Source organism: Carcharhinus amblyrhynchos, chromosome 6 (assembly GCF_965287045.1).
Source record: "Carcharhinus amblyrhynchos chromosome 6, sCarAmb.v2.hapA, whole genome shotgun sequence".
Taxonomy (NCBI): domain Eukaryota; kingdom Metazoa; phylum Chordata; class Chondrichthyes; order Carcharhiniformes; family Carcharhinidae; genus Carcharhinus; species Carcharhinus amblyrhynchos.
In genome coordinates this window covers 66,352,445-66,366,213 of record NC_137329.1, presented here as the reverse complement: position 1 = coordinate 66,366,213, position 13,769 = coordinate 66,352,445, and the positions used below count along the sequence as shown (strand labels likewise).

Sequence of the window (13,769 nt, the reverse complement as noted above, 5' to 3'; positions counted from 1 at the left end):
TCAACCTCTGTTCAGTTCCTGCTGGACTTGTTGATTTGCTGTAACCATCCCATCCCAACACCTATGAGGGGGGAATTGGTTTTAAGCTTGGAAATTTGTTTGGAAAATGGAGGAATGCCTTCAGTGGAAAACGGACGGACTGTCTCAAGTCTGTCAGATTGTGGTTTGACTGTTAGTGCCAGAAAGACGGGTGCCATGGTCCAGGATGTTGTCTTATCACCAGCTTTCAGCACTGATAATGTGGAGTTGTTGATAGCTCCAACAATCTGTCAAACTGAGTAAGAGTGTATGGAAATAACAGCAACCTAATGGATGATGGCTGTATACCCAAGAATCATAGTGAATTAACCACTTAGATTGCAACCTCCTGGGTATCCATACCTCTGCTAAACGGATGGATCAGTAAGGTGTGAAGGTGGCAGATATTGATGCTGACACTTGGGAGACAGTCACTGATGCCTGTGACTTGGGGAGGCCGTGACCCTTGCAAGAGACAAGTGGCTTCAAAACACATGGTGGGGCACAGAGAATTGTGTATCTTAGTCCACTGCCTTCCTGTGAAGGAGATGTGACAGAGACTGACACATCACGGTGGGATTTCTGAACTACACCATGACACAAGATGAGGCTGCAACAGTCAAACGAAAGTCAGAAACTTCAGCGATCATGAACATTCAAAAGATTTTGCCCCCTCCAGCACCGCGGGGCCCCCCCTCCAGCCTTGTGGGCTGCCCTCTCCAGCCCCGTGGTATCCCTTCCAGCCCTGCGGCTCCCCCCACTGCAGCCCCGCAGGGCCCCCCCTCCACCCCTCCACCACCCCCTCCCCCCGCCCTCCCCACAGCCCCGTGGCCTCCCACCTCTCCAGCCCTGCATGGTCCTTTCCTCCTCTTCCTGTCTGTTCCTCTCCTTCCCAATGTTCTTACTGCCTGATGAGCAGCTTCCAGGGATTTTGACATTCCAGGTGCCAGGCCCCTAAAATTATCCATGTATGAGCCAAGGTGAAGAGTCTTTGTTGCAGACTGGTGAGTTTTGTTGTCAATTTTTACCAATGCCTTATCTCCCTGTATATAAAAAAGCAGTGATCTACTTTTTTATCATTGGTCCCTATCTGAAACATGTATCTCACTCTCCTTGCAGAGCTGATTCTGGGATTAGCCAGTGGCTTCTGCTTTCTGCTGTTGCTCATTATCCTGTGTGTGAAGCTCCAGTGTCGAAACGTGTACCAATCTCTGGGCTACCAGAAACTGGCCTCCCACCACGAACCGGACGAGGAGGATCATGAGACCAGGGACAATCTAAAGCCCAAGGGAAGTCAGGGCTGCTTGCTTCTAATGTTTGATGAATAAGAATTTTAATTGTGCTTTGATTATCAAGGGGTAAAAGAGCTTTTGCTTCAGAAAAAGAGTATTGATTAGCAAATAGGTGGTTAAACAGTGGGAAGAAAGGGGAAGGAGTGGCAAATGATCTGTTTAAAAGTGCTGGCATGAAATGAGCGCTTAAAGCTTGTTATGTGGAGTGGCTTAGTTTAATTGTCTTTATTGTCACACAAGCCTTTTTAATCATTACAGTAGACACATTACTTGGTCAACATCTGTCCTCAAATTACAACTGGCAATAACCTGGACCTGGATATTTCACTGATATACCTATGTATCTAGGATTACAGGCAATCTAATCTCTCCAGGCAGCCACTTGCCAAAGTCATAGCTGTAAAAAATACTTGTATTTATATATCGCCATTCACAACCCCAAGGCATGCAAAACGCATTGAAGTGCAGTCACATTTGTAATGGAAGGAACACTGCAGTAAGTTCATGCACAGCAAGATTCCACAAACAGCACTAAAATACAAGACCAGATTTTTTTTTTTAAGTGTGGATGTATGAAAAATATTTGGAGGGAACTACCCTGTTCTTTGAGATTCTGATGTGGAGATGTTGGCATTGGACTGGGGCAAACAGAGTAAGAAGTTTCACAAACCAGATTAAAAGTCCAACAGGTTTATTTGGTAATAAATGCCACTAGCTTTTGGAACACTGCTCCTTCATCAGGTGAGTGGGGAGTTCTGATTACCAAACAGGGCATATAAAGGCACACGCAGTTTACAGAGTACTGATTAGAATGCGAGTCTTTACAGCTAATCAGCTAATCAAGTCTTAAACGAGCAGACAATGTGAGTGGAGATAGCATTAAGCATAGGTTAAAGAGATGTGTATTGTCTCCAGACAGGGACAGTAAGTGAGATGTTGCAAGTTCAGGCAAGTCATAGGGGTTACAGATAGTGTGACATGAACCCAAGATCCTGGTTGAGGCCGTCCTCGTGTGCGGAACTTGGCTATCAGTCTTTGCTCAGCGACTCTGCGCTGTCATATGTAGCATCACGTCAGTGCATCAGGTAATGGGTCAGTTGGTTGGTCAGTGGGTCAGGCATTGGGTCGATTGGTTGGTCAGTGGACTAGTTGGTTGGCAGGTCTTTGAGCCAATGTGTTTTGTACTGTATACTTTTGAATGTGTGCTTACTGGTCTTGTTAAGTCAGGTTTATTTTCATTTTATTAGAAGCAGCTCAGCATTAATGCACAATATATTCATCTTCTAGCAGTATGGAACTGTGAAATCTATTTCCTTTATTAAGACGCTGTAACTGCTGCCTTGGATTGAGTTCAAAAATAATTTACTTTTTTATTTATACATTTTTCTTTCAAAGATGTGACACAGAAATATGAATCCATGATAAATGCCTTTTATGCAGTGAACCTCCACTGTCAATACTAATGTGGCCTCTATAAGCAAATGGAATGTGAGAGTCAGTTGACTGAGGTAATACTGCAGGAGAAAATGATCTCCTTCTATCCATCTATTCAGTGTTAAAGAGATGAATATCATTTCACAAATGGAGTTTTCACTGCTCTCAAACCCTGTTCAATTTGTCTCCTCTTGGCCATCTGTACACAAGGCGACAATTCAAGCTGGGCTAGGGTAATGGAGACAGTTTGACAGCTGTTTTATTGTGGTGGCCTGGGAGTTTTTGGAGAGGAATATGGGGAGCTTGTCATAGTGAAGATCTCCACCCTTCTATTTCTGATGTCAATCCTCCCACACACATCTGCTTTGCAGTTTCTTTTTGTAAGCACCAATGGTTTCATGTGATGGCTGTGTCAGTGGGTAAATAATCAAAATGTCCAGGAGTTGAAATCCAACTATAGAAGTTTGAGAACTTGAAGTAAAAAGTTGCAGTCAGTAGAAGTGACAATAATTGTCTTAAGATGATTCACAAATGTCTTTTAGGGAAGGAAATCAAGTGTCTTGTCTCAATCTGGCCCATCCTTGATTCCAGACACACTTAACAGTCTTCACATGAGGCTTAGCAAGCCACTCAGTTCATAAAAAAGGCAGCAACCACCAGGAATGGGCAGTCAGTGACAACCTGACCATTATGTGTATGAATCCTTTGCAATCACCACAAAGAAAATTTTCTAACAAGAAGTCTCCTGTAACAAACTAAAATAAGCATGATTCAAAAATTAACCAAGGCGATTTTTAAAAAGGTAAAATTCTTTTGCGCCTCACTTTGGGTACAATCTTTCTGCCAGTTTTTCCCAGCTCCCTGCCCAAGCTCACACTGTCCTCAACATGTTATGTCAAATTGTCCTGTTTCTATGCCTACCAGTCCATTCTCAACAAGCCTTCAGGATATGATTATCACCAATAAGGCAGACCTTGATGAATCCCCCTCTTCCTTGGGTCACTACTATCCTAACATCCCAAAATTTCTGTATCCAACCCCTTGTGAATAGTTTTGCTGGCTCTGGTAAAACTGTTCTCCCTATGTTTGCTCCCCACCATTTCTTTCAGACCAGAGAAGACATGTTTTGAGGTGTGTCTCAGCAGCAGCCTTCTGTTCTGAACTTCTGTGGGAGCTGCGAGAAACGACAACACCACATTTTAATGGGTTTCTGTTTGAATTTCTCTCCCTTCTAAACTTCATCCCCATGGCAATCCAAAGTCATATGAACACTTCTCCAAACTGAGGTGTTGGCTAGGAATCCCCAACACCCTCACCTTTCTGAACTATCTGTTTCACTTTGTGCATAAAGGAACATTTAATAATAACTGTCAGCATTCATGATGATACATAACTGCTTGTGGACATCTTCTCTCAAAGGTTCTTATGAGAGTTTTTTTGTGTATTTCATTCATAGGATGTGCGCATCACTGTGAAGACCAGCAGTTGCCCATCCCTAATTGCCCTTGAACTGAGTGGCTAACCAGGTTCTTACTTAAGAGCCTGTAACATTACTATAGGTCTTGTAGTCCAGAGCTGGTGAGGACAGCAGATGTTCTTCCCTAAAGGACATTAGTGAATCAGATGTTTTTTTTTCTGGCAATTGGTGATTGTTATCTTGGTCACCATTACGGAGACTAGCTTTCAATTCCAGATTTTGAGATTAATTTAAATTTCACCAGCTACTGTGATGTGATTTGAACCCATGGCCCCCAGACCATGGACTAACTAGTCCAGTGATATTAATATGCCATCATCTGAAAACATAAAACAGAATAAGATCCTTTAATATTTAGATTATTGTGACCTTTCAGACGAATGTCACTGTTTCCCACTGCCGAAAAATTTTATTCTCTTCTGGAAATTCAGCTGCCTTTTAGAAAAAGCTTGTCAATCCATGTTTGCCAAATTACTGCAGCTGCTGGAATTCTGAAATAAAATGAGAAAATGCTAGAAAAATTCAGCAGGTCTGACAGCATCTGTGGAGAAACTTAATATTTCAAGTCAAATATGGCTTCTGCTTTTAAGACTGGGGTGTTTAGACTTTATTATTAAACAATAACAGTACACAGAAGTGTTCCAGTTTCAGCAATTTTCATGTGTTGAATGCAATAAAGTTTAATTTTATCTCTGCTGTACATCAGACTCATTTATTCATAACAGTGATGATGGTGTTTTGTGTAAATACTGATCACATCTCAGTGCAGGAGCAAGAGAAGTTTCAGCCACTTGGTTCCTTTCCTCCCCCCAATCCTCTATCCTCTCCCCTGTCTCCAACTCATCCCCTCCCAACACCCCTCCCCACCTCTACTTTCCCCTCTCATTTTTTTCTTTCTCATTCAAGACATTTGGATGTCATTAGCTAGGTCAGCATTTATAACCTCGACAAGATGGTGGTAAGTTGCTTTCAACTGTTGCATGTGCCATAGCTACCTTTACAATGCTGTTAGGGAAGGAATTCCAGGATTTGGACATGGTGCAATGAAAGAACAGCAATATATTTCTAAGTCAGGATGGTGAGTGACTTGGAGGGGAACCTCCAGGTAGTAGTGTTCCCAGGTATCTGCTGCTTTTGGCCTTCTAGATTGTAGCAGTCATGGGTTTTGAAGTTGATGTTGAAGGAGCTTTGGTGAAGATGGGGTGCCATTCGTTACAGCTGCTTTGTCCTGGTGTCAAGCTTGTATCATTGGAGCTGCATTCATCTAGGCAAGTGGAGAGTATCACACTCCGACTTGTATCTTGTATATGGTGGACAGGTTTTGGGGATTCAGAAGGTGTTACTCATCACAAGATTCCCAGCCTCTGATCTCTTCTTGTAATCACAGTATTTATATGGCTTGTTTAGTTCAATTTCTGGTCAGTGGTCACCCCCTCTCCCCTGCCCAATTGTTAAACAGCTTTCATATATGTCTTATCCCTTTTCCTGCGCTCCATTCTAAAGTTTTAGTTAAGGCTGTCAGTTCTGCTGTGCTGACTTGCTTCCTGGAATCTGCAATCACTGTTCCTTATCCACTGCCCATGCAGGGTATGCCATTATGCCAATTTTAAATCTGTAAGGTTTTACAAGCACTGCATAATCTTCCACAAAGTTGCTACAATAGTTAAAGAGTTCCTACAATAGCTAAGAGACGTGATGTGAATGAACAGCAGAACAGCTGGAGGGCCTAAATACATGAACAATACATGTCTCTTTTCTGGTGAGAGACCTTTGTACATAATGCATAATCTCTTTGGGTCCTCTGGAATTTTTGATTGAATTCTATAACATCATAACATCTTTGAAACAAAAATCAAACCCTTCAATTTGATTCCAAGAAGTAACTTATTTTTATTGCTCCTTCTTTATCTTAAATAGTATCATTATATTAAGGTAACTTACTTTAACACATTTTCCTACGTTAGAATTGTCCCAAACTCAGAAAATAGGCTTTCTAATGTCTATTAATATCTCTATTATCATCCTGTTCACTTCCTTCAATGTTTGTTTATTCTACCAGATTATTTCCCCTTTGAGCCCATCTTGCATCTGTTACAGTTTTCAACCTTCCCAAATTCACACCTAGATGTGCGCTCTGGACTATTCCTCTCAGTCTCATGATTGGTTCACTAATTTTAAACATCCTCTCCTCACAATCCAACTAAAATGCTGTTACATCACTATTATTGTTGAATAGCCCTAAGTTAACTGGTGCTATTGTTACAAGTTATCCAATAGGGCTGTTGTAAACTTCACACTTTCCTCACCCATTTATCTTGTGTAATTTTTCACAAAATGCTGTTCCCCATTCTGCTAGATTTTGATTTGAGTTAATAATTTCTACTATATTGGCTCATAGCTGCTGCAAATCTTTAGAACACACATATTCATCCTGTTTGGGACTGAATAGCTTAATTGTGTTTGTTTCAAAAAGGAAGATGGACGTAATGATGTCATTATTTTTCCTTGGCTAGGATCCAAAAAATTCAGTATTCTCAGAACCTTGGCTATGTTTATCCTGCTAGGACCCTGTCCTTCTCTACTATAGAATCATGGCCGCCTTCTGCACTCTAGGATCCTATTTGGCCCATCGAGTCTGCACTAACCACAATCCCACCCAGTCCTAACCCCATAACCCCATGCATTTACCCTAGCTAGTTCCCCTGACACTAAATGAGGAGATGTCAGGGGTAAGTTTTTCACTCGGAGGATGGTGAGTGAGTAGAATCGGCTGCCATCGGTGGTGGCAGCGGCAAACTCGCTGGGATCTTTTAAAAGACATGGGATTTAATGGGATTGAGAGTTACAGATAGTTCTATGGCCTGGTAGGTATGGATATGATCGGTGCAGCTTGTGGGCCGAAGGGCCTGTTTGTGCTGTAGGGTTCTATGTTTTATAAAGGGCAATTTAGCATGGCCAATCCACCTAACCTGCATGTTTTTGGACTGTGGGAGGAAACTGGAGCATGCGGAGGAAACCCATGCAGACATGGAGAGAACTTGCAAATGCCACACAAGTCAGGAATTGAACCTAGGTCCTTAAGCACTGTGAGGCAGCTGTGCTAACCACTGCCACCATGCCACTGTACCTCCCCCTTTTGCTCAACAGAAGTTTATATTTTGACCCACTTTACTGCAATTACTCCAGTCTCTTTGAAAATTGTTTGCTTGCTGCGGCAATCTTTGGCAATGTGCTGTTCCTCTATCTAAAGCTCATTCAAGCGCCCATTTAAAATTCTGATATTGGTGCTACTGGAATAGGCTGTTCTGTCTTACTATCACTAAAGAAATTTCTATCCCCCTGATTCGTCATTTCCAATGGACTCTCCCTACCTGTGTCTTCCTCGCTTAACTCCGACAGGGAGTGGTGGATACAATAATTCTGTTGCTGCTTTCCCCTTGGATTCTTTTTTAAGATCTTGAGCAGTTTTTTTCAGGGACAAATCATACATCAGTTACCTCCTCCTGCCATATTTGCTATTTACCACACGGTGGTGCTGTCTTGACTTTTCAGTGTGTGTGTCTGTCTCACAGCCAAGCTTCTGAGATTTTCTGCTGTTGGTTTCCGTATTATTTTCCTCCTTTTCCTAATTCTGCAGACCTTTCCTCTGAGAAAGGACACAAAAATCAAACAAGACAAACAATACATTAACATATGATCTTTCAGAAGGCTCCAAAGGGTTAAACAGCTCAGGTTCAGGGCTGTGAAACCTCTCCAAAGATCTGAGGCACTCAGCCAAAGTACAGAATGATTATACCTTTTGTTATCTAAGATATGCCTCTTCATTTAATGTTCTCATGTCAGTCCAGTTTTAATGAGTATCTCAGTCAATTGCAATCTGCCACTCTGTACAAAGATATCTCATTAGTTCATTCAATCTGGACATCTTCCCATTTGGCTAAATCCACATCCTGGTTGCTATGTAGCTATGGAAGCTTTTTTTAGATTAACTTCTCTCACCAGCACATTACCAAGACAGGAATGTGCATGATTTCTGGCACTAGAAATGCACCATCTTATGTCTGGACAATGTATGCTGCATAAAGGAACATTTGTCCCAAAAACTTGGGTGACACAGTGGTTAGCACTGCTGCATCACAGTGACTGGGAACCAGGTTCAATTCCAGCCTTGGGTCATTGTCTCTGTGGAGTTTGTACATTCTCCCTGTGTCTCTGTGGGTTTTCTCCCATAGTCCAAAGATGTGCGGGTTAGGTTGATTGGCCATGCTAAATTGCCTCTAGTGTCTGGGGGATTAGCAGGGTAAATATGTGGGCTTACAGTAATAGGGCCTTACAGTGGGACCCTCGTGGTCAGTGGTAACTTGATGGGCTGAATGGCCTCCTTCTGCACTGTAAGGATTCTATTAACTTGAAACTTTCTAATACTTACTTTTGCTTATAGCTGTAACCTTTTGACCTTACCTTTGCAACATTTGCTCTTTTTGACTGAGATGAACAATACATTTTATACATTAAAATACGTTCAATACTTTGATATATACTATAAAATCATATTCATTTGTTTTAATACTGTTATTGCATTCACATATGAGCAAAGTGTCTATATTTACTTGTTATAAAGAATCATTTAACCCCCTTCTTGCTATCTTGTCTCCTAAAAAGCCTACATCTGTCTATGAATCTCACTGGCTGATTCAAAATTCCCTTCTGCAACATGCTAATTAGAATGAATTGTTAAACAATTAATTAGGTCACTCCCTTGCCCTTTTTTCCCTATTGCTCATTTTGTCCCCACCATCCTGGTTCCCCACGCCCTTCCCCCATCTACCTGTCCAAACTTGCTGCTATCTCCATTCTCAAGTCTCTATTTTAGAACATACGAAATAAGAACAGAAGAATTACATTCAGTAGCTTGTATCTGCTCTGCCCTTCAATAAGATGATGGCTGATCTGTATTGAATTCCACATTCGCCATCTGACCCCAGTAATCTTTGATTCCCTTGCCTTCACTTATTATCTCATCACCCTTCTGTGGAAATAACATCATTAAAGCTGCTTCCAAAGATCATTTTCTTTTCATTGCAGCTAGCTCAAATATTTTCTTCAATCTTTGTCTCACTCAGTCACCCCCTCACTTGATGAACCTTCCTATACTTCAGTTTTTATCCTCTTAGTCTTAAGGTCCTTTCTGTTTCATTGTGTTCACTCAATAAAGAGATACGAGAATACAATTCAATGCAGAAGGCAACATTATCAAGGATCAACAATTAGTAAACTATTGTAGAGGCACAACATTATCAAAAAGGAATACTAGAATGGAAATAGAACCATTACTAATAGACAGGAAATGCGATAGATAACAAATTGCAGAAATATTGAAGTGATTTTGACTGGGTATTTATTGGGAGAAAAATACATAGGCATGATATTAAATGATGCAGATCAATGAGATAAGTACATTTAAAAAATAAATTGAATAAACTTAAACTTGAAAGAATAAAAACCTTTCTATTGCATCAATGTATTTGCAAAGAACTTAGGGAAGAGAGAGATACAGGAGAGAGAGAGAGAGAGAAAAACAGGCAAACTGTACTTAATTCCTCCCATCACTTGTCCAGGTTATTTTGAAACCTTGGGTTTGTCTGATCCAATTTTATAATAACCTGCAGCAAACCCACGTCATGATTGCCTCAGGAAGTTAGTTTATTTCACATGCAAAACCTGGGAGGGGGAGGGGACGGGGAGTGGACTGTTTGTACCTTCTCACTCCATCGCACATGCAGAAGCGTAGACATGTACACGTACAAGTGCATGCACACAAACATACCTGCACACAAACACGTGCACAATAGTAAAAAAGAGGATAGGAAAAGGAGTTCTGCAACTGTATTGTAAGAATGCAAGAACCACAGAAATGAATATTAGTTTACATGATTTCCAGAGCCTGCTGAGAAATTCTTTCATGTTACAGTCAGAGTTCATTGTGCAGTATCAGCACCAACTGTAAAGCTACAAATGCTAGGGTCAAAGATGTTTCTGAGCAGCTAAAGGACATTCTTTGAGGGATAAGCAACCAGAAGTCGTTGTACACATTGGTGCCAATGACATAGGTAGGAAAAAGGATGAGGTCCTGTGTGAATATAGAGAGGTAGAAAGCTAAAGTGTAGGACCTTGAGTGTATTCGTTTCTGCACTACTGCCAGTGCGTCCGCTAGCAAAAATAGGAATAAGAAAATTAGGCAAATGAATGTGTGGCTTGAGAGCTTCTGGACAAACGTGAGGTAATGCATTTTGGAAGGTCTAATACAGATAGGAAATATACAATAAATGGCAGAATCCTTAAGAGTATTGATAGGCAGAGGGATCTGGGTGTACAGGTACACAGATCACTGAAAGTGGCCATGCAGCTGGAGAAGGTAGTCAAGAAGTCATACGGCATGCTTGCCCTCACGTTGCAGCTTTATAGAACGTTAGTTTAACTGCATTTGGAATATAGTGTCCAATTCTGGTCACCACACTACCAGAAGGATGTGGAGGCTTTGGAGAAGGTATAGAAAAGATTGACCAGGATGTTGCCTGATATGGAGGGCATTAGCTATGAGGAAAGGTCGGAGAAACTTGGTTTGTTCTCACTGGGACAACGGAAGTGGAGGGGCAACCTGATAAAAGTTTACAAGATTCTGAGGGGCATGGACAGTGTGGATAATCAGAAGCTTTTTCCAAGGGTGGAAGAGTCGATTACTAGGAGGCATAGGTTTAAGGTGTGAGGGGCAAGGTTTGAAGGAAATGTACGAGGCAAGTTTTTTACCCAGAGGATGGTGGGTGCCTGGAACTTGCTGCCGGTGGTGGAAGTGGAAGCAGATTGATAGTGAGTTTTAAGGGGCGTCTGGACAAATACATGAATAGGATGGGAATAGAGGGATATGGTCCCTGAAAGGGTAGGGGGTTTTAGTTCAATCAGCAGCATGGTCGGTTCAGGCTTGGAGGGCTGAAGGACCTGTTCCTGTGCTGTAATTTTCTTTGTTCTTTGTTCTTTCAGCTGGTGCAGGGAGCAGGGATCTAGATTTGTGTATCACTGGGGTCTCTTCTGGAGCAGGGAGTGACCTATTCAAAAGGGGTGGGTTACATCTGAACTGGAGGGGGACAAATATCCTGGCGGGGAGATTTGCTAGACCACTTGGGAATGTTTAAACTTGTTTGGCAGGGAGATGGGCCCAAAGCAGTAGGGAGACAGAAGAAAATGTTGAGGACAGCACAGAAGTTAAAGAGAGCACATTAAGTAGTAAAGGCAGTGCCAATAATCCTAGTATCAGACAGATCAGGCAAGAGCAGGCAGAGAGCAAGGGAAGTCCAGATTAAACTGCATTTATTTCAATGCAAGCAGCCTGAAGGGCAAGGCAGATGAACTCAGGGCTTGGATGGTACATGGGACTGAGATATTATAGCTATTGCTGAATCATGGCTAAGGGATGGACAGGACTGGCAGCTCAATGTTCCACTGTACAGATGCTATAAGAAAGACAGAACAGGTGGTAAGAGAGGAGAGGGAGTTGTATTTTTTGTTTAGAGAGAATATCATGGCAGTACTGGGAGGGGATATTTCTGAGGATTCGCCCGCTGAATTTAATGGGTAGAACTGAGAAATAATGAAGGGGAGATCACTTTGATAAGGCTGGACTATAGGCCCCATATAGTCAGCAGAAAATTGAGGAACAATTGTGTAAGGAGATTACAGATAACTTCAAGAAAAATAGAGTGCAAATAGTAGGGAACCTTAACTTTCCCAACATTGACTGGGACAGCATTAGAGGCTTGGATGGAGAGAAATTTGTTGAGTGTATTCAGAAGAAATTTCTCATTCAGTATGTGGATGGCCTGACCAGAGTAGGGACAAAACTTGATGTCCTCTTGGGAAATAAGGGCAGGTGACAGAAGTGTTAATGAGAGATTATTTTTGGGAGCAGTGACCATAATTCCATTAATTTTAAAAAAGCTGTGGAGAATGATAGGTCTGGCTCAAAAGTTAAATTTCTAATTTGGGCAAGGCTTATTTTGATGGTATTAGACAGGGACTTTCAAAAGTTGATTGATGGAGTTTGTTGACAGGCAAAGGAACATCTGGTAAGTGGGAAACTTCCAAATTGTGTTAAGTAGCTTCAGAGTAAGCACATTTTTCTTAGAATGAAGGGCAAGGCTACAGACGTAAGGAACCCTGGATGACTCAGGATATTGAGGCCCTGGTCAAAATGAAGGAGGTGGCACATGATATGCATAGGCAGCTGGGATCAAGAGTGAGGTAGCTAATTGTATACAAAATTGTCTTGATGACTGGGAAGTCAACTGTTTTCTTTTTTTTATAATTTTTATAACATTTTTCACAATGTATTTGTACTAACATTTTCTCATGGGATAAATCATGCTGAGGTTTCAGGTTATACTTGCACTGGGGCATGTTACAATGTTACAACATGCTGAGACATGTTGCATAAACTCACCGCTGTGATCAGCTAACCTTTTTTTTGGCAGAGATCACTAATTCATGGACAGTACATGATCAGAGGTCAGAACCAATTAGTGTCAGCCATCTCTGTTAATGTGCTTAATTAACCAATGAATTAAATGGGTGCTCTCAGGAGTAATGTATAATAATAACCATATAAGAGAGAATAGGAGGAGACTGGTAACATTATGTTTATACCAGACCACAAGATGTTGGTGAATTCTTGAACCTAACAATTCTGGCATAACTCAAGAATTCCCAATGTTATAAGAATTATAAAAAATAAAACTTCCCACAGTTCCTCCCCTTTAATACTTCCTGACACTTTACAGAAGAAGAATTAACCAAGCAATCTCATCTATTTTTAATGGCCCCAATCCTTTTCTTTGGAGCAGCCTTCAATAGAAGAGAAGGCAGAGCTTGGCTAGCATGCATACTGAGTTTGATTATATCCATTGATATAAGGGTCATCACGATGGGAGACCAATGTGACAGGGAGAATCTTCATGACCTCTGAAGCCTTGCCCATAGCCCACTTACAATATCTAATAACCACAAAAATTAGATAAAAAAATCAATAAAAACATCAAGTAAAACACAATTCCCTGCATTATAGATGTTCCCAGGGAGCCCAATCATCCTGAAGCCAAGCTCCATAGAGTAGATCATGGAGGTTATTTGAGTTTCTTGATTTCCTTTTTGATAAAGAACAAAGAACAACACAGCATGGAAAACAGGCCCTTCGGCCCAACGAGCCCGCGCCGCCATTTTAACATTATGAGTCCCCTCTCCACCTATGACCCTTGTCTATGCTTCTGGCATTCCACATTGAGGGAAGTCTAATTTAGGGACAATTTGTTACACCAATCAGCCTAAGAGCACATCTTTGGAGTGTGGGAGGAAACCGGAGCACCTGGAGAAAACCCACGCAAGCACGGGGAGAATGCGCAAACTCCCACAGACACTGGCCCAAATCCATGTATCTACACAGCACACAGTGATAGTCACTGAGCTGTCATGTTGCCCAGCATCTGGTCCAGTTTAAGCAC

The 13,769-nt window shown here is 41.6% G+C and overlaps 1 protein-coding gene across 1 annotated transcript in view; it reads left to right on the top strand.

The window, feature by feature from the left end:
* LOC145343974 (lysosomal acid phosphatase-like) overlaps positions 1-4,914 on the top strand; it is a 104,772-nt gene extending 99,858 nt beyond the window's left edge. Inside the window, exon 11 of the mRNA XM_080190565.1 lies at positions 1,138-4,914. Coding sequence (XP_080046691.1) covers positions 1,138-1,346 — 209 coding nt within the window. The 3' untranslated portion in view covers positions 1,347-4,914. The remainder of the gene's footprint in view (positions 1-1,137) is intronic.
* Positions 4,915-13,769: the final 8,855 nt, after the last annotated feature.